Here is a 27,886-nt window from a genome sequence, read left to right as displayed (position 1 = left end):
GAACCCCTCGGCTCAAGTGATCCTCCCACCTCAGTCTCCTGAGTATTGGTGATTACAGGCATTTACCACCACACCTGGCAAAATATCCCATCCTTATCTTGCTAGTAGGATTATAAATCTCTTGAAGGAGCTATGTTTGTTTGTTTTCCCTTACTGGGGTGCTCCCTAAAAACAGATATGGTGATTCTTACTGTTTTAAATTTGGTAAAATTTAAATCCCAAGGGATATCCCAAATTTGCACCTAAGAATGCTCCTGTCCACATCACACAGCCCCCCAACATGTGACACATACATCACAGAGAATGCACCTCCAACCACCCCACATGCGTCACCTTCTTCTCTACATTCGGCCCCAAAGCACTCTTTCGTGTTCAAAGTCAAAGGTCCCCTCTGTGATGCTGCCTGAGTCAGATGCCTATAAGTGTCTTCTACAGAAATCTGCTCATAACTTCTCTTAGCATATTTTATTACAGTGATGTTTGTCTGTGTGTCTCACCATTAGCCTATGAGTTCCTTGAGGATGAAAACTGTCTTCTTTGTACATCTAACATATAGCATTCGTACATAGTAGGCGCTCAGTAAATGCTTGTTGAAGGGAGGTGTCAATCAATGAAATGCAAAGCACACAAGTAGGCTCCAGGGTCCCCCGGGGCAGAATAGATGTGTGATTGCAGCACTGGGATTGAAGCTGCAGCCACCGGATCTGCAGGATTCCATAACAGGCCTGGGAAAGCTCAGCTCTGCCTCAGAGAGTCCACGTCCAGAAGAGCATGGACCGGAGAAGCTCAGTGGGGAAAGCTGGGAAAAGCTGGGAGAGGAGCCAGAAGAGCTAGGGGGTCACCCGACAGCAGAGGATGCTGAACAGTGCCCCCCAGCAAGGAGTGCTGCAGCCAGCTGTCACTCAGAGGGGCCAGGAACCATCCTTCACTGTTCCTGGCTCTGGACTCGCACTCCTGCCTTTCTGCTGCCACCATGGACCCCAAAGAGGTGAGCTAAGCCTCTGAGTTCAGTAGATTCTATCTAGGGTTAAGACAAGAAGCGCCACCAACAGGCACCGCCATACCACCCCACCCGCTAGTGCAGAAGCAGCCGGGCGGTGCGCTCAGCCGGCTGCCTCAGCGGCCTCGTCAGCCCCCTCCTCCTCTTGCTCGCCATTCTGGAGCCTGCGCACGATGCGGGTAAGGTCCAGGCTTCGTGTCAGTGTGTCCAGGAGCATCTGGTCCTTCTGGACGCCCTCTATAAACTCTTCCAGGGAGAGTTCCCCTGGGGTAGAGAGAAAGGGAATCGGGGGAGGAGGGTGTTCATTTTTGCAGTCCAGAGCACAGAACCAGGTTCTTGCCAGGGGCAGGGACAGAGCCCACGTGAGGAGAAGTGACCCGCGGGTGCAGCAGGCAGAGGAACCCAGAGCCCAGATTCTGGTCCAGGGGCTCCTAAAAGCCAACTTTGTGGCTGGGACAGAGGCAGGTGGAGGAGGTGACCAGCACAGTGGCCTTTGGGCCACCTCCTCCCCTCCTCCCCTCCTCCCCCTCTCCTCTAGTGACCTTCCACCCCTGGTGACCCCACATCCATGGTGACCCCTCCCCTGGGAGCCCCTCCTCGGCCCCCTCACCATCCCCGTTGACGTCAATCTTGGAGAACACTGTATCGGTGAACTCCTCTGCAGTCATGGTGGTATCGCTGCAGGGGTTAATGGCGCGAATGGCCTGGGAGGGAAGAAGGGTCAGAAGTAAGAGGGGCCCATCTTTATCCCATCTCGGGTGTGGGAGTGGGGACGGTCAGAGCTTGTCTGGCTCCCAAGAGCAGTGAGGAGTAGAGTGCAGGGTACCCGGGGGCCCAGGCAGAGCTGGAACTCAAGTGTCAAACTTCTTTTTTTTTTTTTTGAGACGGAGTCTTGCTCTGTCGCCCAGGCTGGAGTGCAGTGGTGCCATCTTGGCTCACTGCAAGCTCCGCCTCCCGGGTTCACGCCATTCTCCTGCCTCAGCCTCCCGAGTAGCTGGGACTACAGGCGCCCGCCACGACGTCCGGCTAATTTTTTTATACTTTTAGTACAGACGGGGTTTCACCGTGTTAGCCAGGATGGTGTCGATCTCCTGACCTTGTGATCCACCTGCCTCGGCCTCCCAAAGTGCTGGGATTACAGGCTTGAGCCACCGCGCTCAGCCAAGAGTCAAACTTCTATCGTCTTTTGGTATTGATGAGGAAACTGAGGCCCAGGAAGGGAAGGAACGTGGCCTGGGTCACGCAGCTGGTGAGGGCCACAGCTGCCACCAAGATCCTCAGTCCCACATCCTGTCTCAATCTTGAGATTGCTGTTCTAACCCTGGGCTCTCAGCTCCGGGTCCCACCCCAGGCCGCTGCCCGCAGCCCTGGCCGGGCCCTCTGTACCTGGATGATGGTGAGCAGCTCATCGCGGTCAATGCAGCCGTTGCCGTCTACATCGTAGAGCTTGAAGTACCAGCGGAGCTTCTGTTCCACCTTCCCCTTGAGGACCAGGCTGAGCGCTGCCACGTACTCCATGAAATCAATGTAGCCGTCCTGGGCGAGGGGCACGGCCGCCGTGAGCCCACCGGGGCCCCGCCCACTCCAGCCTCAGGCCCCGCCCATCATAACCCAAGGCTCCGCCCATCTCGGCAAGCCCCAAGAGATGCTGAGGAGAGACCCGGACCCTCGGAGATGCGGCTAGGGAGGCCAGCCTTGTCTCCGCCGTGACCTATCTGTCTTCCTAGACGCCCTGTATAGCCCACCCTTCCTACCCCAGAGGCTGCCAATCAAATCTAATAAGCCAGCATCCACTGGGGTGTGCATGGCTGGCGCTGTCTGTTCACAGGCATCTGGGTTTTAGCGAGCGCTGCCTGCTTCCCTGTGATTGTCAAGCATGAGCCTTTCCAGTTAGGGGAAATGGGAGACGTGCGCGTAGGTGGGAGGAGGAAGAACTGCACCCCCAGGGATGGGAGCGTGGTTTGGGTGAGCTTTTGGGAGTTTCTCACCCTGCTGCCTGAGGGGCTTAGGCCCCCGGAAGGCCTTAACCACTCAACCTCACAGTGGGCTCATTCAGTCCCAACCCACTTCCCAGGACTGTCATCAGTACAGAGCCCAGAGAGGCCCCTAGACAGCACTGCTTGAATAAGCAAGAAAACTGCTAAAGAGGTTTCCTCTGGGGGAGGGGACACCGGGTGAGGATACTTTTGCTCTTCATTTTTTATCTTTCTGTATTGCTGGAAATTTCTACAATGAGCTGGATTGCTTTTGCAGGTTTTTTTTTTTTTTATGTCTTAAAAGGGGCAATGGAAAAGGTGTGGACTTTTGTGCCAGAAAGACCTAAATCACCTTGGATAAGTCACATGACCTTGAGTCTCCTTTTTCCCAGCTATAAAATGGAATGACAGTGTGCACTTTTCAAGACTGTGGTATGCATTAGATTCAATGAAAATATATAGCAATACTAACTTTTTTCAGTGCTCTCCGTGGACTTCCTTGGCTGAGTGCTTTATTCACTTCACTCATTTAATCTCACAGCCACCCCCAAGAGGTGAATATTTTTGTCTCTAGTTTGAATGAGAAAGCCAAAGTTGAGAGAGATTAGGCCAAACAGCTAGTGAATGACAAAGCCTCACTTAGAAAGCTGGGTCTCCTAAATCATCCTATACCAGTACTCAAATGCAGATGGCGATTTACATTGATTTGTGTGCACCTGTGTGATTGTCAGACAAACCCAAGCCCAGACAAACATTTGAAGTAAGCAAAGCAAATGCCTGTCCCCCAGGTTTCACTCCCCACTCACACTCTGTACTCCCCCGCCCTGCACATCTGGTGCAATACCCAAAGATACGACCATTTTTTAGTGCAAGGGCTGGCAAACTTTTTCTGTAAAGAGCCAAAGAGTAAATATGCAGCTTTGCAGCCAAACACCCTCTGTCATTTTATGTGAAAGCAGCCATAGACAATTCTCTACGTAAATAAATAGATGTGGTGAGTGCTGGTAAAACTTCATTTACAGAAACAGGCCTGTGTGCTGTCATTTGCCTATCCCTGTTTTATTTAACTCCTCTCTGTATCAAAACTTCTGGATGGGTGCAGTGGCTCACACCTGTAATCCCAGCACTTTGGGAAGCCGAGGCAGGTGGATCACCTGAGGTGAAGAGTTTGAGACTGGCCTGGCCAACATAGTGAAACCCCATCTCTACTAAAAATACAAAAATTAGCCAGGCATGGTTGTGGGCACCTGTAATCCCAGCTACTTGAGAGGCTGAGTGAGACAGAAGAATCACTTGAGCCCAGGAGGCGGAGGTTGCAGTGAGCCGAGATCGCGCCACTGCACTCCAGTCTGGGCAACAGAGCAAGACTCTATCTCAAAGAAAAAAAAAAAAAGACATGGTTAGGCAAATACAGGGTCGATGTGCCCCAGGGTTGCCTTTCCACCCCCACCAGCGTCATTTGTGTGATTCTAAGGGTGCTTCTGCAGACATGTCTTAACCCAAAGGGTTTTCTTAGCAGGTGAGAAGATGAGATATGTCGGTGTTTGGGGGTAAGATGTGAGGCTCAACCATCCGTTCGTCCTTCCCCTCCTGTTCAGGAGTTATTCCTTCTTCGGGAGCATTTTGAGTGTTGAACGTGATGACGCCATCCCTCCCAGTCTCTGTACACAGGCTCTGGACTCTGCTCACCTGCTCCCACTTCGGGAAAGCCCTTGGGCTCCCTCATTCCACACCTGAGGTTGGGACTCAAAGCCCGTAATCTACTTTGGTCCCTCATCCTCAAATATTAGTGAGTTTTAAATAGCCACTGAGCCGCAGCTTTCCCAAGAAGCCCCACCCATGATGGTGCCTGGACCTTCTGGGCAGCGAGGGAAGGAGCCTCTCCCGGGTCTGCGGAGGACATGCGGCAGTGCCTCATTGCGTCCTCACTTTTCAAGTGAGGGGCCACAGGGCGGGGAGCCACGTTTGCAGATTTGGGTTCTTCCACAACTGTGTCTTGACCAAATAGTTCCAAATGAGTGGAAGATTTACTATGAAAACCAACAAACACCTTAACTAATGGTCCTGACGTCCACGGCATCATGAATATACTGGGACTGAGAGGGGAGATGATGGGCTCCAGGTCACCCAGCTGATGAAAGCTAGGGACCCAAACCCATGGTCCCAAACTCACCTTTCAGTGACCCCTCTAGCTTACCAATTAGGAAGTCCTTACCCAATGCGTCCAGGTGGCTACTGGGGAGACACAATTTGACCACTGTCAAATTGCAGGCTCACTTGAGAAAAGGTGATCTGAGGTCACTGGGTATTTTGAAGTTGGGAGCATTCTGGATTCTCCAGGGACCAGGCAACCCTGTCTGTCTCCAATCCTCATGTCCACAGAACATTATAAGTGGCCCGCCCATGCCAGACAGCGAGGATGGAGAATCATCATCTTGCTCCCTGCTCTCTGCCCCTCCACCCACATCCTTGGGAGCTTCAAAGGGTGTTTGCAAAAGCACCACGTATAGGACCAGCACATCACAGGTGTTCAGTGACCATCTTGGAAGTGTTTACACTCGTTTTGGAGTAAACCAAGATATGCCTGTGGCAGAGGCAGAGGAAGCCATTGGATTCAGCCTCGGATTACACTAATGTATGGACCTCTCTGTCTTTTTTTTTTTTTTTTGACAGAATCTCGCTGTCGCCCAGGCTGGAGTGCAGTGGCACGATCTCGGCTCACTGCAGGCTCCCCCCGGGGTTCACGCCATTCTCCTGCTTCAGCCTCCCGAGTAGCTGGGACTACAGGCACCCGCCACCTCGCCCGGCTAATTTTTTGTATTTTTAGTAGAGACGGGGTTTCACTGTGTTAGCCAGGATGGTCTCGATCTCCTGACCTTGTGATCCACCCGCCTCGGCCTCCCAAAGTGCTGGGATTACAGGCGTGAGCCACCACGCCCGGCCTCGGACCTCTCTGTCTTGCCCTAGAAAGTGAGGGCAGGGACAGTGTCTGATTCATTTCTAACCCCCCAGTGCCTGATTCACAGTTGGTGCTCATTAAAGCACAAACATTAGATCCATTGAATCCCTAGTGTCAAAAACCCACCCCTCAAATAAACAAATGACTGTATAAATGAAGCTGCTCCCCAGCGGACACTTCTATGCTCCTCTCTGCTCTTCCTCACCCCCAGCTGGTCAGGCTTCCAGAGGGGTCCCTCCAGCACTTCCCCTCCCTGCCACTGGGCCCCTGCTCACCTTGTTGAAGTCAAAAGTCTCAAACATCTGCTCCACATACTGGCTGGCCGACGGGCTCAGGTTCTTGAGGCCGAAGAACTGGCGGAACTCATAGAGGGTGAGTTGGCCAGAGGGGCACTCAGTCATGAACTTCTTGTACCACTGGTGGCACTCGGTGCTGCTCAGCTCCTCCACTGACTTTCCCTCCATCACGTTGCCCATTGCTCAGGCCTTCAGGGGGCTGACGCCTGAGATGGACAGGTCCTGTTCGCTGCTCCTCGCCCAAAGGTGTCTTGGCTGACAACGGGGCCGACCTCTCTCACAGGCCTGAGTCCTTCAGGCCTGAGCAAAGAAGGGCCTGATGGATCAGATGGTACCGGGAAATGTGGAGAGGAAGAGAGCAGAAGGAAGAAGATGATGACCCACACTCAAACTCACAGATGCCAGAGAACTGGTGTTAAGAGTCTCCACTAAATCCTTGCAGCCCCAGTGGAGACTGTACCCTGGAGAAGAGAGTTGAAAATAGAACAAGGCTTAGAGAAGCAGAGTCCTTAGGATTACAGCCTTGAACTGTAGGTGAGAGGATTTTTTAACCCAGTTTGCAATCTTCTAATCCCTTCTTACCACCACGGAGTGGGTGTCAGCCAGAAGCTGCTCTGATCCTATGACCTTTGTGACCTTCTTCTCCTGGTTTGAGTGGATTCACAATGGTTTTGGATTCTGCCCTCAATCATGGAATTGAGGTATATATGAGATAGAGCTGGCTTCTTGTCCAGAAATGGCCAACTGTGGGCTCTGGACAGGGCTGCTGTGTACAGTTATCCAGGCTGTGCACTGCACTTGGCCATCACAACTGAGTGGGTCCAATTATACCATGGATGTGCTAACATATGAGGGCACCTGGGTGGATGCAGAGTCTGTGGGCTTCCAAGATAAGCCTTGAACAGCCAGAGAGAACCCCCTCCTACATTAGCCTGCACCAGTACACAGAGACGTGCACACACATGCACACACTCACACACACTGATCCTGTTCCGGCCACACTCTCATGTTCCTGAAGGTTGCATCTTTCCCATCTTGAGAGCCCTGAATTCATCCTTCCATCTGATTCTGAGCCTCACATCATCACCATCACCTACTAGGGGCACAGGGCAGGGGACGTGGAGTGTGCACCTGGTGCCCTGGGGTATGTGTGAGTGTGAGAGTGCAGGCACACAGATGCATGGGTGAGCTGCTACCTGCTGGTCCTGGAAAGCTCCCAGGCCAAGCCTGGGGGCCTGTCTATGCAGCAACAGCTTTCTCTGCTGCCTGTTGGGATGCGTACTCCCTGGCCACACCATTAAAAGCTGGCTCATTTATGGAACCAGCATTTGGGTGCAGGTGCACTTAACCTGGATGCTGCCAGGAAAGCTTAAAGCTAGCGCTTGCCCTGCCCTGTCTTTTTCTCTTGTTTGCCTTCCTCCTTTACATATGCGGCACACCCACGTCTCCTAACTCACCTAGAGGGAACCACTGCCCATATTTCTGCTTTCCCCACCAGGGCCTTGGACGCTTGGTCAAGTTGTGCACTGATACACAATTTATATGATTTATATAAATAATATATAATTACATGTAAATAGATTTATATAAATATACAATTTCTACAATATATAACATATATCAAATATATGTGCATACATATCTCAGAATGGGCTAGGTTATGATACAGTAGTAACAAACCACTCTAAAATCTCAGTGGCTGAAAACAACACAAGTTTGTTTCTTGCTTACATTACTGGCTGGGTGACCTTGAGCAAGTAACTTAACCTCTCTGGGCCTCAGTTTCCTCATTCTTAAAATAGGAATAATGGTGCCCTCTGATAGGGCTGTTAAGTTAATGGTGCCCATCTGATAGGGCTAAGGGGAGTAAGCGGGGCTAGGCACGGTGGCTCACGCCTGTAATCACAACATTTTTGGGAGGCCGAGGCGGGTGGATCACTTGAGGCCAGGAGTTCGAGACCAGCCTGGCCAACATGGTGAAACCTCGTCTCTACTAAAAATACATAAATTAGCCAAGCGTGATGGTGCACACTCCTGTAATCCCAGCTACTTGGGAGGCTGAGGCAGGAGAATCGCTTGAACCGAGGAGGTGGAGGTTGCAGTGAGCCAAGATCACACCACTGCACTCCAGCCTGGATGACAAAGCGAGACCCCTATCTCAAAAAAAAAAAAAAAAGAGTATGTGAGTTAATATAAGAAAAGCATTTAGAACAAGGTCTGACCCAGAGTAAGTGCTCCATAAATCTTGGCTATGATGTTATGATTTTGTATCTATTACAGCAGCATGTCAGATGTGCTGTTCACTACAATCTAGGTGCACTTATACTGCATCTTGGATACAGCAGCATCCCTAGGTTAGAGCCAATCGTGCTCTTGTCCCTTTAGTCCCATTCACTCTGGGCCCTGGACGGCTAAGAGGGCTATGTGTAGGAACAGACATCCAACCTGCCTCACACAGGCCACCTACCAGCTGTAGTCAGGCCCTAGGGAAGGTGGAGGCCTTTGTTAAAGCCTTATCAGATCCAGGCTCATGCCTGTAATCCCAGCACTTTGGGAGGCTGAGGCGGGTGGATCACAAGGTCAGGAGTTCGAGACCAACCTGGCCAACATGGTGAAACCCCGTCTCTACTAAAAATATAAAAATTAGCCAGGCGTGGTGGTGGGTGTCTGTAATTCCAGCTACTTGGGAGGCTGAGGCAGGAGAATCACTTGAACCTGGGAGGCGGAGTTTGCAGTGAGTCGAGACTACGCCATTGCACTCCAGCCTGGGCGACACAGACAGACTCCATCTCAAAAAAAAAAAAAAAATTGTTCATAATGAACATATGTCGCTCACAAAATCGAAGAGGATAGTTATTTTTGAAAAAGAGACCAACTGGGACTGTTGTACCTCTACTCCACATGAATTGATTGACGGAGGGTACACGGGGGTGGGGAGCTGGGTTCTCCCTGCTTCAGTCAGCTTCTCTGCAACAAGTTAAGGGATGGGGAGAGAAGGACTCCTTCTGTGAACTTGCTTGGGGCCCAGCTGGAAAATGTGTCCTTGCTGAGGCCTCTCAGGCTCAAGATTGGGAAATGAGGAGGCTGGGGACAAGGCAGCAGCTCATCTTTCCCTTTCTATTTAAATCCCTCTCACTCTTCATGTATGAGTACAAATGCCACCTCCTCTGTGAAGCCTTCCCAAATCTCTCTCAAATATCTTCCTCCCGCAGCATACTGACATTTTGCTTATGTGTTGTGACAGTTAATTTTAGGACTGGATGAAGGGATACCCAGAAAGCTGGTAAAGCTTTATTTCTGGGTGTTTCTGTGAGGGTGCTTGCCGAAGAGAATGGCATTTGAATTCATAGACTATGTGGGTGGGCACCATCCAATTGGCTTAGGCCTGGATAGAAGAAAAAGGCAGGGGAAATGTGAGTTCTCTCCTCTCTCTCTCTCTCCTGGAGCTGGGACACCCTTCTTCTCCTGCCTTTGGACTCCAGGACTTGCACCAGTAGCAACCCCTCCCCCTTCTCACGTTCTCAGTCCTTCAGCTTCAGACCCAGAGTTACACCATCAGTTTCCTTGGCTCTGAACCCTTTAGGCTTGAACTGAGCCATGCTACTGGCTTCCCTGGTTCTCCATCTTACAGATGGCATATTGTGGGACTTCTCAGCCTCCATAAACATGTGAGCCAATCCCCCTAATAAATCCTCTCTCACACCTCTATATATATCCTATTGGCTCGTCTCTCTGAAGAACTCTGGTTAATGTGTGTGTTATATTAGTTTTCTATGTTGCATAACAACCACAAAGTCAGCAGTTTTAAAACTACACACATTTATTATTATTTTTTTTTTATTTTATTTATTTATTTTTTGAGATGGAGTTTCGCTCTTGTTGCCCAGGCTAGAGCACAATGATGCGATCTCGGCTCAGCACAACCTCCTGCCTCCCGGGTTCAAGCGATTCTCCCGCCTCACACTCCCGAGTAGGTGGGATTACAGGCATGCACCACCACGCCCGGCTAACTTTGTATTTTTAGTAGAGACGGGGTTTCTCCATGTTGTTCAGGCTGGTCTCAAACTCCCGACCTCAGGTGATCCACCCGCCTCAGCCTCCCAAAGTGCTGCGATTACAGGCACGAGCCACCGTGCCTGGCCACACATTTATTATCTCACAGTTTCTATGGGCCAGGAGTCCAGGCACAGCTTAGCTGGTCCTCTGCCTAGGGTCTCACAAGGCTGCTCTCAGGGTGTCACCTGGGCTGTATTTTCATCTGGAGGCTCAGCTGGGGAAGAATCCACTTCCAACTTATTCAAGTTGTTGGCAGAACTCATTTTGTTGTGGCTATGTGACAAGGGAGCTGGCTTTTCACTTGACATTGCCTGGGGGCCACACTCAGGTTGTAGAGGCTGCCCTCTGTTCCTTGTTACACCAACTTCCTCACCACGCTGCTTATTTCATCAAGTCAGCGAGAAGTCTCTCTGCAATCTGCTGAAGTCTATATAACCTAACATAATCCACAGAGTGACGTCCCATCACCTTTGCCATATTCTGTGGGTTAGAATCAAGTCACGGGCCTCACCCACACTCAAAGGCAGAGCAGGAACAACAGGAGGTAGAAATCACTGGGGTCACCTTAGGGTCTATTATGACATTCATTCTTCTACAATAACACGGACATAACATTCATTTCTTTCCAGAAGTACTATATAGGCCACTCTTCCTTGCCAGCCTGCTCTAAGGAACCCAGCAAGCTCACAGAGGGTGGAGACCATTGTGTTATTTGTGTCTCGCCTGCCCCCAGCTCCTGGCACCACACATTCCACACAGTCATGCGCTAGCTGTTCTGTTTGCCCCGCCCCCACTCATTCTCCACCGTTCTCCTCCAGCTCTGAGCCCCAAGAGACTGACCCCACAGACTGCACCACCCAGACTCTGCTGCCCTCTGGTTTCAGGCTGGGTTCATCCACTGAGAAGCTGGAGGAAGACTGGAGGGTGGAGAGGGAGAAGGGCAGGGACATTTGTTGTCCTCACTCCTCCCTGCCAGTTCAGGGTTGTGGCAGCGGTTATTTCCTTCCACCTTCAACCACCGCTCCTGCCATAGCTCTCTGGGCTCCTGTAATCACGGCTCCTTCCCTTTGCCCCGCCAGGCATGATAAGGGCTTCCCTCTCGCTACTGTCTGGGTACATCACCATTCCCTTAACTATGCCCGCCTCTCTGTTAATAGTCCTCATATCAACTCTCCTAAATTACCTTTTTGAGAGTAACATTAGACTGACGGGCTTGAGCCCAGTAAAATATTGAGTGCATGCATGCACATATGATTTTTTTTTTTTTTTTTGAGACAGAGTCTGGCTCTGTCCCCTAGGCTGGAGTGCAGTGGCACCATCTCGGCTCACTGCAAGCTCCGCCTCCCGGGTTCACGCCATTCTCCTGCCTCAGCCTCCCGAGTAGCTGGGACTACAGGCGCCCTCCACCACGCCCTGCTAATTTTTTTTGTATTTTTAGTAGAGACAGGGTTTCACTATGTTGGCCAGGATGGTCTCGAACTCCTGACCTCGTGATCCGCCCACCTCGGCCTCCCAAAGTGCTAGGATTACAGGCTTGAGCCACGGCGCCCGGCCCGCACATATGATTAAAGAAAGAATTCTTGGGGCCGGGCACGGTGGCTCACACCTGTAATCTCAGCACTTTGGGAGGCCAAGGAGGGTGGATCATCTGAGGTCGGGAGTTCAAGACGAGCCTGGTCAACATGGTGAAACCCCGTCTCTACTAAATATACAAAAATTAGCTGGGTATGGTGGTGGGTGCCTGTAATCCCAGCTATTCTGGAGGCTGAGGCAGAAGAATCGCTTGAACCCAGGAGGCGGAGGCTGCAGTGAGCCGAGATCGCGCCACTGTGCTCCAGCCTGGGCAACAAGAGCGAAATTTTGTCAAGGAAAAGAAAAGAAAAGAAAAGAGAAGGCCGGGCGCGGTGGCTCACGCTTGTAATCCCAGCACTTTGGGAGGCCGAGGCGGGCGGATCACGAGGTCAGGAGATCGAGACCACGGTGAAACCCCGTCTCTACTAAAAATACAAAAAAAAAAATTAGCCGGGCGTGGCGGCGGGCGCCTGTAGTCCCAGCTACTCGGAGAGGCTGAGGCAGGAGAATGGCGTGAACCCGGGAGGCGGAGCTTGCAGTGAGCCGAGATCGCGCCACCGCACTCCAGCCTGGGCGACAGAGCGAGACTCCGTCTCAAAAAAAAACAAAAAAAAAAAAAAAGAAAAGAAAAGAGATAAGAAAGGAATTCTTAGGCCGGGCAGGATGGCTCACACCTGTAATCCTAGCACTTTGGGAGGCGGAGGTGGGTGGATCATCTGAGGTCAGGAGTTCGAGACTAGCCTGGCCAACATGGCGAAACCCTGTCTCTACTAAAAATACAAAAATAAGCCAGGCATAGTGGTGCACGCCTGTGGTCCCAGCTACTCTGGAGGCTGAGGCAGGAGAATCGCTTGAACCTGGGAGGCAGAGGTTGCAGTGAGATGAGATCGTGCCATTGCATTCCAGCCTGGGTGACAAAAGTGAAGCTCCGAATCAAAAAAAAAGAAAGAAGGAAAGAATTCTTGCCGGGCGCGGTGGCTCACGCCTGTAATCCCAGCACTTTGGGAGGCCGAGGTGGGTGGATCACAAGGTCAGGAGATCAAGACCATCCTGGCTAACACGGTGAAACCCCGTCTCTACTAAAAATACAAAAAAAAGAAAAAAAAAAATTAGCCAGGCGTGGCAGCGTAGTCCCAGCTACTCGGGAGGCTGAGGCAGGAGGATGGTGTGAACCCAGGAGGCGGAGCTTGCAGTGAGCCGAGATCACAGCACTGCACTCCAGCCTGGGCGACAGAGCGAGACTGTCTCAAAAAAAAGAAAGAATTCTTAAAAAGCTAAAATTGGATGAAAGTATGCTTGTTGAATAGGTACACAAGTCCTGTGGGGTGGGTATTATTATTGCCACGTGAGACAAACGGGGCTTGGGGCAGAAAATTTAAATAACCTGCTCAGGTTAACGAGGCTTTTAGTGGTGGTACCAAAGTTTTCCCACCTCATCATCATGCTTTTCTCCTAAGCCTTCACACCCTGCAGAAGGGCTGGATAGAGCCAGGGGGACCCCATGAGCCCCTCGCTCCAGCACCATCTCCCTCAGCCCTCCCCTTGTGGCCCTCTGCCCAACAATTCCATTGACAGACAGCTTGCTCCCTTTGAGGGAGGAGGGCCCCCACCCCTTGTCTCCAGCCCAGGGTGGGAACGGAATCCCCTGAGACAGGGATGCCAAGGCAAGGAGGACTGAGATCAACGCCAAGGCCCCAAGGAAGCAGTATGCACAAGGTATGCGTGAGGGCACGGAGGGCCAGAGTACAGGTCACCCAGCATACACAGGGAGAAAGATTCCTGCCTTCCCCAGCTGTTCTGTCTGCAGGAATCCCTCCTGGGACAGAAGCCAGATCACAGGAAGAGGCTCCACCTGGCGGAATGGGGCCGAGGGGAGGGAGTGGTTGGGGCAGCTGCAGAGAGGTAGGTAGGAAGACAAGTCAGGAAGAGGCAGGAGGGGCAGCGATCCAGGCCAGACTAATCCCCCCACAAGGCTGCCTGCTTGCCCCTCCACTCCACAGAAACACGGATCCTGAGCACAGGTTCAGTTGCCTCCTGGGCCTATCTCACTCAAATCAAGGTGGTACCTTGGCCAGTTTCTCTAAAGGGTTTCTAAGGGCGTCCATGGAGGCTGCATTACCAAGGTGAACCTCAAGAGGGAGCCCATTCTCCAGGGCAGGGGAAGAGGCGTCTGTTGTGGGAGTGGACTCCTCATGGGGACCCTGCCCCTCACCCTACACAGGCTGTAGGATCTGGGAGGGAAGGGACGGTTCCTGTTAATATCTTTGCATCTTAAGGACCCAGCCCACAGCCCACAGGGTCTGTTGGGTGACTGACTGATTGAATGAGCAAGACTTCTAGTTATACATAGACTGAAAATTTCTGCTTATCTCTGCTTCTTTTCAAAATCCCACTAAAATATGAATAAATGCATGTTTTAAAGACAAAAGGAGGCCAGGCGCAGTGGCTCACGCCTGTTGTAATCCCAGCACTTTGGGAGGCCGAGGCGGGCGGATCACCTGAGGTCGGGAGTTCGAGACCAGCCTGTCCAACATGGAGAAACCCCGTCTCTACTAAAAATACAAAAATTAGCCGGGCATGGTGGTGCATTCCTGTAATCCCAGCTATTCGGGAGGCTGAGGCAGGAGAATCGCTTAAACCTGGGAGGAGGAGGTTATGGTGAGCCAAGATCGCGCCATTGCACTCCAGCCTGGGCAACAAGAGCAAAACTCTGTCTCAAAAAAGGAAAAAGGGGCTGGGCGCAGTGGCTCACGCCTGTAATCCCAGCACTTTGGGAGGCCGAGGCAGGTGGATCACCTGAGGTCAGGAGTTCAAGACCAGCCTGACCAACATGGAGAAACCTTGTCTCTACTAAAAATACAAAATTAGCAGGGCATGGTGGCACATGCCTGTAATCCCAGCTACTCGGGAGGCTGAGGCAGGAGCATCGCTTGAACCCGGGAGGCGGAGGTTGTGGTGAGCCAAGATCGCGCCATTGACTCCAGACTGGGCAACGAGTGAAACTCTATCAAAAAAAAAAAAAAAAAAGAAAAGAAAAAGAGAGAAAGAAAAGAGAAGAGGAAAAAAGACAGCAGATATGGGGGTTCTAATAAAATTTTGGAAAACAAGACAGATGGACAAGTGGTAACTTTCTTATGAGAGTAGAGAAAGTGGAAACCTAAATGCTTTCAAAGAGGAGGAGGCTGCGGAGCTCGGGACAAACCTATTCCTGCCGCAGGAATAGGGAGGCAGAGGTACCAGGTGCCCCTGAAGGCTGGGATGCAGCACATGTGGAGCAGAAAATAGGACTGGCCAAAGTTTGTGTAAGGAACACTTAGCTTCTCCGATGCCCTCCGCGAGGCAGCAGAACAGGCATCTCCCGGCATCAGTCCCCTCCGGACCCTGATTGAAGGTTCTTCTGGAGATTTGGGCCAGAGAGGCCCTAGTCTCTAGGCACAGCCTCAGGAAGAGACATTGCCATTCTGTAAATGGAGCGTTAAAAGAAAGTCTGCATATGGAGAGTGAGAAAACCACCACGTGCCTTCCCCCACCCCAGCTCCTTCCCTTGGCTGGCTCCTTGAACACTGATGACCAAGCAGAAGGAGAGACCTGGTACAGACGCCAGATGGTCTGAGGCCAGCCAAGGCTCATCAGGCATTTGAGGAGAACCTCTAACTCGAAAGAGCGCCTACAGCAAGCCAAGAGGAAAACGCGGATTCTATGCTGTTAGGGTCGCCTCAAGGGGTCGCCACTTCCCTCCACACTGCCTACCATCTTCTCCACATGACAGCCTGGCCTGTGTTGTGGGCTGCTTGTCGGGGTCTCCGGACACCTGTCTCTCCTTCCCACACCAACCCCAACCTCTCCTGCACAGGAATTATGCCCCACAGAATACACCACCATACCTACAGAGGGACGAGACTCCTAGGAATGAAACCAGCTGAATTCACCCTGTGGTGTGCTGGTAAATGTTTAATGATGAGCTCTCTGGAAAAAAGAAACTCCAATCTGTAGGCATTTGCTCACTTCTGTGGTGTAAATGCTCCCACCACAGCTGATTTCAAACTGCCAACAGGAAGTCACTGATTGTGGGCCGAGCGCGGTGGCTCACGCCTGTAATCCCAGCACTTTGGGAGGCCGAGGTGGGCGGATCACGAGGTCAGGAGATCGAGACCATCCTGGCGAACACGGTGAAACCCCATCTCTACTAAATATACAAAAAAAGGCCGGGCGCGGTGGCTCACGCTTGTAATCCCAGCACTTTGGGAGGCCGAGGCGGGCGAATCACGAGGTCAGGAGATCGAGACCACGGTGAAACCCCGTCTCTACTACCTGTAGTTCCAGCTACTCAGGAGGCTGAGGCAGGAGAATGGCGTGAACCCGGGAGGCGGAGCTTGCAGTGAGCTGAGATCACACCACTGCACTCCAGCCCGGGCAACAGAGCGAGACTCCGTCTCAAAAAAAAAAAAGGAAGTCACTGATTGTGGAGTAGGGAAGACATGGGCACAACCAGCTCTTACAAGCCAGTACGAGCTGTCTCCAGCACACCACTGGGGTATCCTCTGAATGGCAGTGACTGGGAACTCACTCAGGCCCCTGCTGTGAATCCAGTGCCCTCTGCCTCCATCCCCCTCTTCCATGCCCAATGACCCATGAGCTCAACTAGCCTCAGAGCCAGCTCTTCTAGACCAGAGGAGACAGCAAGGATGGGAAATCCTTTCCCCACCAACAAACTACAAGTCAGAAGCAGCAGCTTTATGTAAAACTGGGTCTGGGCAGGGACCTAGAGACTGTGTTCATTCCCTGCATTCTTCTTCATTCTGCAGCAGCTGCTCCAACCAGGGTAAGATGACCTTGTAAGACAGCAGGAGTCATGGCCAGTTGATGGATCTCTTCTTTTTTTTAAATTAATTATTATTATTTTTTTTTGATGGAGTCTCACTCTGTCTCCAGGCTAGAGTGCAATGGCGTGACTTCGGTTCACCGTAACCTCTGCCTCCCGGCTTCAAGCGATTCTCATTCCTCAGCCTCCCAAGTAGCTGGGATTATAGGCACCCGCCATCATGCCTGGCTAATTTTTGTAGAGACGGGGTTTCACCATGTTGGCCAGGCTGGTCTTGAACTCCTGACCTCAGGTGATCTGCCCACCTTGGCCTCCTGAAATGCTGGGATTACAGGTGTGAGCCACCACACCCACCCTCTCTTCCTTATTTTTGGAGGGGTCCAAGCCTGGACCATCGGGAGGCTGGAGCTAAGATGGGCTTTGCTTGGGACTCAGGCTCTGGAGAAGGGTTGAGGTTACTTTTGGGGTTAGGGAACTGAAAATCAAGTCCTTCCAGGTCTTCAGGAACCTCTGGACATAACCTTATTGTATAACATCCCCATGGCCTGTTTACCCACCCGCAGCCACCCATTCAGATGCCAGGGAAAGGAAGGACAAACTTTAACCGCTGCTGGGAAGAGAGACCTCCCTTTATCATTGTCGATAGGTGGGCATGGCACAGCTGTCCTATCCCGAATACAGGTCGCTCCTCCTGCAGTGAGCAGCCTTTCCCCTTGGGGACCTGAGGTCACAGGGGTGAGGGTGAAGGGTCGGGGGGCTTCTATCTGGCTCAGGCCTAGGAGCGCCACAAGACCGAGTTGGCAGGAGGCACATCAAAGCGCTTGCGGGTGTGGTCAGTGTCCCGGCGGTACAGGTAGCCACAGGTAGGCTTCTGCAAAGTGTAGAAGGGGTTCAGGGAGTTGGAGTACTGGGAGGTGTAGAAATTGAACCTGAGCTTGTCCGGATTCTGCCCCTTAGAGTCCACCACGACCGGCACATAGGCTGCCAGAGACTGCTCACGGTTCTGCTTCCACGCCCGGGATAGGGACAGGTATGGAGCCTTCACCCCCTTGCATGACGGTGTCTTTGGCCCATGACTGGGTACAGAGGGTTTCTGTGAGTCCTGGGAGGGGGGAAAGAAGGGGAGAGCTGAGGCATTGGATACTGGGACTTCACCTGCTATGCCAGGGGCAGAAGGGAGGAGAAGGAGCCACTGCTCAGAAGCCCCCAGAGCCGCTCTGGAGCACTGCTGTGCTGACCATGGAGCCAGGGACCTCCAGAGCAGGGGAGAGCCATCAGGGTCCCCTGACCTGGCCCCCTGCTGCTGCAGAACTCTGTCTACCTACCAGAGGCAACTGCCAGCTCCCAGAGGCTGGGAACCTGGGGATCGTCTTCAGTCCCTCCCCACCCCCTTTCCCCGCATCCAATCGTCTGTCCATGTCCTTCGTATGGCTCCTGTGTGGCCCTCTCCTCCCTCTTCTCTGCCACTGCTCCGTCAGGCCTTTGACCTCTCTATCCTGTGGGGCCCCTCCAGCTTGCTCTCCACCAGGGCTTCCTGTCTCCCACCCTCCTGCTTGGTCACGCTGTGCTTCACACTCACAGAGTGAGACTCTATCTCCAAAAAAAAAAAAAAGACAGAGAGAGTTTTGCTCTTGTCGCCCAGGCTGGAGTATAATGGCAAGATCTTGGCTCACTGCAACCTCTGCCTCCTGGGTTCACGCCATTCTCCTGCCTCAGCCTCTCCGAGTAGCTGGGACTACAGGCGCCCGCCACCACGCCCGGCTAATTTTTTGTGTTTTTAGTAGAGACGGGGTTTCACCATGGTCTCGATCTCCTGACCTCGTAATCTGCCCGCCTCGGCCTCCCAAAGTGCTGGGATTACAAGCGTGAGCCACCGCGCCCGGCCCTATCTCATACTCTTACCCTTGACATAACAGCCTCCAAAATCCTATTTACTGTTTTACTCCAGACGAATGCATTTAGAGAAAGCTTGATAAATGTTGGATCAATTGAACTGAATTCTAGTAAGGGGTACCCACTCACTTTCCAGCCAGCCAGCCCATTCTATTTTAGAACATATCTCATTGTTACCAAATGTGTCTCCTACTCACCCATACCTACCTCGTCCTAACCACCACTCTTGGTTGATTACTTATTGGGGTCTGCCCAATCTCTAGGAGGCCCCCATTGCCACATTTAGCACATCACATTGACATTTATTTATTCCTCTGTCACTACCCTTCCTGTGACCAAGCTATCCTGTTCACCTTCGAATCCCCACACCATGTTTCAGGTACCAGCTGTACATTTTACTAGGGACTGTCCTCACCGTGACAGCACCACCAAAGGATGAGGCATCTGTAGGCAACCATCCAACCTGTGTGTGTGTCAGGCTGGATCTGTTCTGCTCCCCCAGGCTTCAGCGGTCAGGGGAATCCATTTCTTCTCCCCCAGCCTCCCAGCCCTCCAGCCTCTGGGCACTGTGAGAGAACCCCTCAGTACAGGGTTAGTGGAAGTTGAGCTCCTGCCCTCTTACAAAAGAAGTCTCCTTTGCTCAAATCATGATGTATTTCCTCTGTGTTTTGTTTTGTTTTGTTTTTTGTTTTTTGAGATGGAGTTTCGCTCTTGTTACCCAGGCTGAAGTGCAAGGGTGCAATCTCAGCTCACTGCAATCTCTACCTCCTGGGTTCAAGCAATTCTCCTGCCTTACCCGCCCAAGTAGGTGGGATTACAGGCATGCGCCACCACGCCCGGCTAATTTTGTATTTTCAGTAGAGATGGGTTTCCTCCACGTTTGTCAGGATGGTTTCAAACTCCCGACCTCAGGTGATCCGCCCGCCTCAGCCTCCCAAAGTGCTGGGATTACAGGCATGAGCCACCTCATCCGGCCTCCTCTGGGTTTAATTTACAAACTATCTGTCCAGCCCAAACTTGTCCAGGGCTTTCCTCCAAAGCAGGCTTTGTTCCTATTGGTTCCTACCCAGGTATATATGTTTTTGCAAATTTGCAGTTTTGCAAATTTGCAGTTTTCGAAATTCTTCCTATTCTTCCAAGTTCAGCAGCAGACTTGAAACCTTCTCCAGGAACCCCTGAAGCCTCCTGCAGCCCCTGTCCCAACTTGTCCTCTTCTGTGCCTTCTGGACCCCTCTCAGGATGTGCTCCTTTGCTGGAGGGACTAAGATGAGTCAGGCACACACATTTTGAAGAAGTCGTCATTCAGAGTCCTACAAGTGCACTAGGACCACTTGCTGCAGTCTTATCTCATCTTGGTCCCAACATAGTCCTTTGCTAAAGTCCCAACAGGCTGTAAATGACTCCAGCAGTCAGGACTGCGTCCTATGCATCTCTTTGTCCCTAGAGCCTACCCCAGTGCTGGTGCACAGCCACAAGAAACGAGCAAGTGTTCTACAGCCTTCCCAGACTCTTCCAGGCTCAGCCCCAGGGCACAGGGGCTTACAGGCAGAGGGGCAAGCACTGGAAATGAACTGCGATAGTGGCCATCAAAGATTGTTTTCTAGCCAGGTGCAGTGGATCACACCTGTAATCCCAACACTTTGAGAGGCTGAAGTGGGAGGATCACTTGAGGCCCAGAGTTCAAGACCAGCCTGGGCAACATAGGGAGACCTTGTCTGTATAAAAAAAATTAAAAAGTAGCCAGGCATGGTGGCATGCACCTATGGTCCTAGCCACTCGGGAGGTTGAGGCAGGAGGATGGCTTAAACCCAGGAGGTCGAGGCTGCAGTGAGCTGTGATGACACCACTGCACTCCAGCCTGGGTGAGAGAGCATGACCCCATCTCAAAAAAAAAAAAGATTCTTTTCCACTTCAGCTTGTAGCACCACACCAAACCCTGTCAGTGGATTACCTCTTCTAATCCTCACATTAACCCTTTGAGGAAGGTGTTACTATTATTAGCCCCACTTGTAATTGAAAAAAACTGAAGAGGTCAGTCCCATGTCCAGGGTCACATGACTGGTAAGGAGCAAGGCTGGGATTTGAACCCAGGTCTTTCCACACCCTGTGCTCCATGACATGTCTTGTGCCCACTGCTCTATGTGAGCAGGGCCTGCCAGGGGCCTGTGCATCTTCTATTTCTTTCTGTCCTCATTCCGTCAACCCACTGAGCTCCTGCCAGGTGTGCTGGGTGGCAGGTGTTAGCCAAGGCTGCCCTGCACAGCTTCCAGCTCACTGGAGGGCGGGGCAGCCACATTTCCCAGTCTGGCAAGCACACTGTGGGGTTTTGACTGCTGGATTTGGGTTCTGGGTTCTTGGGCCTTGCGTGGACAGAACAACACACTGGGAAGTGTGAGGTCTACGCCATGAATCACCATCTCTTAGCAGAGCTGAGGATAGGACATGAGTTGCTTCATTCATTCATTCGCAACCATTCCTGGGCACCTCTTGGATGCCAGGCTCTTGGTGTGAAGGTGACAAAGACACCACGCCTGAGCACAAGAGGGTCCCTGTGGAGTACAGTGGCTCAGCCTGGGTACCTCTGACTCTTTGGGCTGGACGATCTTTGTTAGAGGGGTTGTCCTGTGTCTTGCAGGATTACAGCGGTGGCTTCTACCCACCAGATGCCAGTAGCACCCTCTCCCAGTCGTGACAACAAAAATGTCTCCAGTCATTGCCCAATGTCCCCCGAGGGCAGTGACAATCAGTGCCATAGGACCCATGGCAATCTCTTTATCCTTGGTAGAGGCTGACATCCTGGCCCAGAGAATGCTCCCTTTCCTGGGCTGCAAGAAGTGGCTTAGGTTTCTTCGTGTTAAGGATGAGTCTAAGCTTGGGAGGTTTTTTTTTGTTTGTTTGTTTGTTTTTGAGACGGAGTCTCACTCTGTCACCCAGGCTGGAGTGCAGTGGCGCGATCTTGGCTCACTGCAAACTCTGCTTCCTGGGTTCACGCCATTCTCCTGCCTCAGCCTCCCGAGTAGCTGGGACTACAGGCGCCCGCCACCACAGCCGGCTAATTTTTTGTGTTTTTTTAGTACAGACGGGGTTTCACCATGTTAGCCAGGATGGTCTCGATCTCCTGACCTCGTGATCCACCCGCCTCGGCCTCCCAAAGTGCTGGGATTACAGGCGTGAGCCACCGTGCCCGGCCTTGCTTGTGGGTTTTGTCCTCCTGACACCACAGAAGGGCCATGAAGATGAGGGAGCTGCAGAGACCCCATCCCCCATCCCTGCTCCCCACTAACCCTTCAGCCCCAAGGCTGCATCGGCCTCTTGGCCATCTTGGGCTCATGGGGCTGGGGCCAGGGGTGACAGAGGCAGGTGCTTTCAGAATGGCTGGGGAACTGAAGAGAGCAGTCCACAGATGGAAGGGGGCACTCTTTACTCACAGGATTGAGGATCTGCCAGATGTCAGGCATTAGCCACTCAGCTCTGCAAAAGCTCCTAAGAGCCATTTGAGACGTTGCCTCCATTTTTCAGATAAGGAAACTGAGGCTCAGAGGCATCAAAGCATTTGTCTGAGTTCACAGTTTGTAGAATAGCATGTAAGTAACTTGCAGAAGTCCCACAACTGGTTAGTGTGGGAACCAGGATTCAAACTCTCTCCTCCCTTTCTGCCCTAGCCCAGGCCCTGGCTTGGGCCCACCTGCCCTGGGTCCACACCTCAGCTGTGTGTAGGCTGCTGCTGCTGCAATATACAGGACTCTGGGGGCAGCAGGGGTAGGGGACAGCCAGGGTCCCTGGAACATCCAGGGATGAAGCCCTCACAAAAACTGGGACAGAGACAGTCCAGGGGAAGAGGTGGAGGAGGAGGAAGAGGGAATCAGGCAGCACTAGCCTTCCCCTGCCCTTTCTGGGGCCAAGCCAGCCTCCAAGAGACTAACCTCAGAGGGCTGAGGACACCCCATTACCTCCCCCAGGGCCTAGCACAGCCAGCTTTGGCTGAGGGTGGGGCCTGACTGCATAGTTTCCAGGTTAACATTGGTTTATTTTAACTGGCTATTCTTTGCTCACGTGCTCCTTGTCAAGTGTGCTGGGTGTGCACACTGTGTATGTGACTTTAGATCATTGGTTCTCAGCCAGGGGTGATTCTTCCTCCAGAGGACATTTGTCATGTTTGGAGACATTTTGGGTTGTCACACAATGTGGGGTGGGTGCTACTGCCTTCCAGCGGGTAGGAGCCAGGGATGCTGCTACGTATCCTACAATGGACAGCCCCCGCAACAAAGAATCATCAGCGTCCAATGTCAAAAGCGCCAAGGTTAAGAAACCCTGGTTTAGAGGGTTGAGGAAGAAGCCCCATCTCCCCTACCTGCTTCCCTTGTTTCCATTCTACAGGGAGTGATGAAGTTACAGGACAAGTAGAGATTCTCACCAGCCCCTCCCCTCCCTTGGGAATCCCATGATCCTATTTTCATTTGGGTTCTAAGCTAAAGCCAAAAGAAGGAATCTAGATAGAATTATCCCTCACTGGGCCAGCATGGTGGCTCACGCCTATAATCCTAGCACTTTGGGAGGCCAAGGCAGGAGGATTGCTTGAGGCCAAGAGTTCAAGACTAACCTGGCCAACATAGTGAGACCCCATCTCTATTAAAAAAAAAAAGAAAAAAAAAAGAGCCGGCACCGTGGCTCATGCCTGTAATCCCAGCACATTGGGAGGCTGAGTGAGCAGATCACTTGAGCCCAGGAGTTTGAGACCAGCCTGGGCAATGTGGCAAAACCCTGTCTCTACTAAAAATACAAAAAAATTATCTGGGTGTGGTGGCGCACACCTGTAATCCCAGCTACTTGGGAGGCTGAGGCAGCAGAATCACTTGAATCAGGGAGGAGGAGGTTACAGAGAGCTGAGATCACGCCACTGCACTCCAGCCTGGGTGACAGAGTGAGACCTTGTCTCAGAAAAAAGAAATATCCCTTCATAACCCCCATCCCCACAGGCAGACCCCACAAAGGCCTCTTAGATGCACAGTACTCATGTATTAATATGTACATATATACTAATATGTGTTTGTCCCTTGTGCCGGGGCTTAGAGTGGGGAAGTGTGTGACTCAAGAGTGGGGCTTTCTGAGTAGGGCAAGAAGATTTCATCTGTGATATTACTACAGGTTTTCTAGGAAGGCACCCTGTCCTCTCAAATCCTCCAGGACCATAGGCACATGGCCTTGCCCAGGGAGAAATTCCGCCTGTAGTCTCCTCACTCTGGGGGAAGGCCTTGTGCCTTATTGAAATGCAAATAGCACTTGGGTGTGAAGGCTGGTGAGGGCCCCCAGGGGCACCTGGTGCTGTGGAATGTGCCTTGGCTTTGGTGTTTGAAGGTCTGAGCTCTGGGCCTGACCCTGCCCTTACAGGTCAGGTGACCTTCCGCAAGTTGCTGAGCCTCTTTTTTTTTTTTGAGACGGAGTCTCGCTCTGTCGCCCAGGCTGGAGTGCAGTGGCGCGATCTCGGCTCACTGCAAGCTCCACCTCCTGGGTTCACGCCATTCTCCTGCCTCAGCCTCTCTGAGTAGCTGGGACTACAGGCGCCTGCCACCACGCCCGGCTAATTTTTTGTATTTTTAGTAGAGACGGGGTTTCACCGTAGTCTCGATCTCCTGACCTCGTGATCCGCCCGCCTCGGCCTCCCAAAGTGCTGGGATTACAAGCGTGAGCCACCGCGCCCGGCCCTGCTGAGCCTCTTTGAGCTTCAGGGGCCTCATCTGCAAAATGGGGATAATAAGGCTATCTAATTCACCAGCCTGTGGTGGGGTGCCATGAGTGCTGGGAACGGTAAAGGCACAGTGCAAATAGTCATTACTATCAGCCCCTCGGGCAGTTACACTGTGGTTTCACACACACACCGGTCTGAACCTATGGGAGAGCACATTTCCATTTGGGGGAGCACAGAGGCTTTGAAGGGAGTGGTTAGGGAGGCTGGGGGTAGGCCTCAGCTTCCTCATGTGGCTGGGTAGCATGGGAGCCTGGAGCCAGCTACCCCAGTTCAAATTCCAGTTCCCTGCAGGGCCCAGTGGCTCACACCTGTAATCTCAGTGGGAGGTCAAGGTGGGAGGATTGCTTGAGCTCAAAAGTTCGAGACCAGCCTGGGCAACATGGAGAGACCTCATCTCTATTTTACAAAAAAGTAAAGGCTGGGTGCAGTGGCTCACTCCTGTAATCCCAGCACTTTGGGAGGCCAAGGTGGGCGGATCACAAGGTCAGGAGATCAAGACCATCTTGGCTAACATGGTGAAACCCCGTCTTTACTAAAAATACAAAAAAAAATTAGCCGGGCTCGGTGGCAGGCGCCTGTAATCGCAGCTACTCAGGAGGTTGAGGCAGGAGAATGGTGTGAACCCGGGAGGTGGGGCTTGCAGTGAGCCGAGATAGTGCCACTGCAGTCCGGCCTGGGAGAAAGAGCGAGACTCCGCCTCAATTTAAAAAAAAAAAAAAAAAAATGGCTGAGCACAGTGGCTCACGCCTGTAATCCCAGCACTTTGGGAGGCAGAGACAGGAGGATCACTTGAGGTCAGGAGTTCGGGACCAGCCTGGTCAACATGGTGAAACCCTGTCTCTACTAAAAATACAAAAAAATTAGCTGGGCATGGTGGCACACGCCTGTAATCCCAGCTACTTGGGAGGCTGAGGCGGGGGAATCATTTGAACATAGGAGGCAGAGGTTGCACTGAGCCGAGATTGTACCACTGCACTCCAGCCTGGGCAACAAAGCGAGTCTCAAAAAAAAAAAAAAAAAAAATTCCAGCCCTCTCACTCACTAGCTGCCTCATCCTTAGGCAAATTATAATCTCTGTACCTCAATTTTCCCAGGTACAACGTGGGAATAACAAGAGCTCTACCTCATAGGGTTAATGTGAGGACTTCATGAGCCAGGCCGTGTAAGGTGCCTAGAGCTCTTAATCGTTCAAACTTTAGCTACGATTATTACTTATCTCAAGTTTGCCTTGGACATGGGGTAACACGAACCAAACAGTCCAGGACACATTTTGCAGCAGTGAAGGGGCAGAGGAAGCAAGATGGAGGGTGTCCTGTTCCCTCTCTCCATCTCGCCAGGGAGATAGCAGAGGACAGCTGGGGAGTACAAGGCAGGCAGTGGCACCAGCACCCAACTAAGCCTTTTGTAAGAGGACCCACCTCCCAGCCACACAGGTGAGGCTGGCTGGGGCTTTCATGCTCTTTCCTGCCCATCAGGCTTCTTGTGACCCCGAGCTGACCTTCCCCAGCCCTGTGATTTCATCACACCTTGCACATCCTGGACCAGGGCCTTTCTTGATGGTGAGGTGGAACTTCTGGTGGTCAGGGAGGACTCTTGGCAGGATACTGAGAGTGCCGAGGTGGGGAGAATTTGTATGGGGCAGGGGGCATTGTGACACCTCTTTACAACACAATTCCTTCTGTCTTCCCAAGGAGACATGAGGCCAGGGCTGGGGACTGACATTTCAGGACCTGGAAGGGTCTTTTAACCTTGACACTGGCCCACTATGCTATTCCCTCTTCCCACAAACCCATAGAACTCTAAAGCTGTGGGCAGGAGGTGTATGGAAAGAGATCATCCTAATTATCAAGGTGCCTCCAGAAGTCCTAATATCCCCCCATGTCCCAATATCACTGTCAGGAAGGAAATGTACCCTGGCAACTCTTCATTCTATCTATCTATCATCTGTCTATCTATCTATCTATCATCTATCTATCTATCTATCATCTATCATCTACCATCTATCAATCATCTATTTATCATCTTTCTATCATCTGTCTGCCTTCCAAATTACAGAGATGAGTGGATGAATGGATGGGTGGACCAGAGTGGGAGGGTGGATGGACAGGTGGATGGACTGGGTTGGCAGATAGATGGTGGTTGGGCCAACCCTTGTGATTTGAGCCCTGCTCATCTCCTTAGCCTCATCTCTTGCTATCTTTCCCTCACTCTCTATGCAGTAGCTAGTTTCTTAGACATGCCCCACTCTCTCCCTTCTGAGCCTCTGTGTATGCCATTCCTTCTCATGGACTGCTTTGAACAGGGGGTTGGGAGATAAAGGGATAGATGAACAGGTGGATAGACAGATGGCTGAATAGGAGTGACCATGTGTGAGTGGATGGATGGATGGTCAGTAAATGGACAGATGGTGATGGCTGTGGTATAGAGGATTGCAGGTCTGGGAGTTAGAATGCCTGAGCTTGGGCCAGGCGTGGTGGCTCAAGCCTGTAATCCCAGCACTTTGAGAGGCTGAGGCGGACGGATCACGAGGTCAGGAGATCGAGACCATCCTGGCTAACACGGTGAAACCCTGTCTCTACTAAAAATACAAAAAATTAGCCGGGTGTGTTGGCGGGCGCCTGTAGTCCCAGCTACTCGGGAGGCTGAGGCAGGAGAATGGCGTGAACCTGGGAGGCGGAGCATGCAGTGAGCCAAGATCGCGCCACTGCACACTCCAGCCTGGGGGACAGAGAAAGACTCCGTCTCAAAAAAAAAAAAAAAAAAGAATGCCTGAGCTTGAATCCTGGCTGTACTATTTTACTAGTGTGTAACTTTGGGAAAATTAATTGACATTTCTATGCTTCTGTTTTCTCATCTGTAAAATGGGTAAAGTCCCTACCTAATAGAGTTGGGCAAAGCACTTAGGACAGTGCCTGGTACAGAACAAGCATTGAGTAAACATCAGCTATGATTATGTGTAGGTGGGTAATTGGATTGATGGGTGGGTGGCTGAATGGGCTGTCCTGTCCCCATCTTCAAAAATCAGCTCCCCTACCTCCCTAGGGTCCTGTCTCTCCAATACCACACCTGGCAGGCAGCTCCCAGGAGTAATGTCAGAAATCCCACATGTAGGAGTGACATGGGCTTCTCCCTGGGTTGAGGGGAAGGAGAGAGTTCCAGGGGGAGGTAGATAGAGCTACTGGGTGCCTTCCTGCCACACCAGCTTGGGCCGGGCCCAGAATTATTTGTTTTCTTCTTGTCCCTGAGTCAACGCTGACAAGATGGACTTTGGGGCCGAAGGCAGACTGGAAATTGGGGTGTTGATGACTTGTGTGCTGTCCCTAGATCTCACACCCTGATGGTAATGACCCCTAATTTCTAAGGAGGCTGGGAGGGACCAGGAGAGAAGGAGAAGGAGCAGCGGAGCATTAATCGGGCTTCCCCTGCCAGAGCCTCTGACTGGCAATCTCCAAGCCCTCTGAGGAGGGTGGAGTCTTCTTTGGAAGGGAGGCTGGGGACATGGCATTCTGGGCAGAGACGCCAGCATCTCTGCATCTGGCGGAAAATGGCCTGAAGGAGCTATCGGG

At 52.0% G+C, this 27,886-nt stretch overlaps 2 protein-coding genes across 7 annotated transcripts; both read right to left on the bottom strand.

Annotated features, from left to right (window-relative positions):
* Positions 1-450: 450 nt before the first annotated feature.
* On the bottom strand, positions 451-25,912 carry GUCA1A (guanylate cyclase activator 1A). 5 transcript variants are annotated; one of them, XM_058432352.1, is made up of 6 exons: positions 25,819-25,884; positions 17,611-17,783; positions 6,211-6,692; positions 2,387-2,536; positions 1,611-1,704; positions 489-1,264 (listed from the first exon to the last, which is right to left on the bottom strand). In XM_058432352.1, the coding sequence occupies exons 3-6, from the start codon at positions 6,409-6,411 to the stop codon at positions 1,104-1,106; spliced, it is 606 nt and encodes a 201-aa protein (XP_058288335.1). In that variant the 5' UTR covers positions 6,412-6,692; positions 17,611-17,783; positions 25,819-25,884; the 3' UTR covers positions 489-1,103. The 5 variants fall into 5 exon arrangements, with proteins under 5 accessions (XP_058288333.1, XP_058288335.1, XP_058288334.1 ...); XM_058432351.1 differs by lacking the exon at positions 25,819-25,884 and adding an exon at positions 18,584-18,695; XM_058432350.1 differs by lacking the exon at positions 17,611-17,783 and having other exon boundaries at positions 451-1,264; positions 25,847-25,912.
* CIMIP3 (ciliary microtubule inner protein 3) lies at positions 16,720-25,926 on the bottom strand. Of its 2 annotated transcripts, XR_009211315.1 has the most exons (3): positions 25,739-25,872; positions 17,306-17,783; positions 16,720-16,905 (listed from the first exon to the last, which is right to left on the bottom strand). XR_009211315.1 is itself a non-coding variant. In XM_058432355.1 (2 exons), exons 1-2 carry the CDS (start codon positions 25,853-25,855, stop codon positions 17,457-17,459), a joined length of 336 nt encoding a protein of 111 aa, XP_058288338.1. In that variant the 5' UTR covers positions 25,856-25,926; the 3' UTR covers positions 17,265-17,456. The 2 variants fall into 2 exon arrangements, 1 of the variants encoding a protein (XP_058288338.1); XM_058432355.1 differs by lacking the exon at positions 16,720-16,905 and having other exon boundaries at positions 17,265-17,783; positions 25,847-25,926.
* Positions 25,927-27,886: the final 1,960 nt, after the last annotated feature.

This window comes from Hylobates moloch, unplaced genomic scaffold (genome assembly GCF_009828535.3).
Source record: "Hylobates moloch isolate HMO894 unplaced genomic scaffold, HMol_V3 SCAFFOLD_20, whole genome shotgun sequence".
Classification (NCBI taxonomy): Eukaryota; Metazoa; Chordata; class Mammalia; order Primates; family Hylobatidae; genus Hylobates; species Hylobates moloch.
This window is presented reverse-complemented; position numbering and strand designations above follow the sequence as displayed.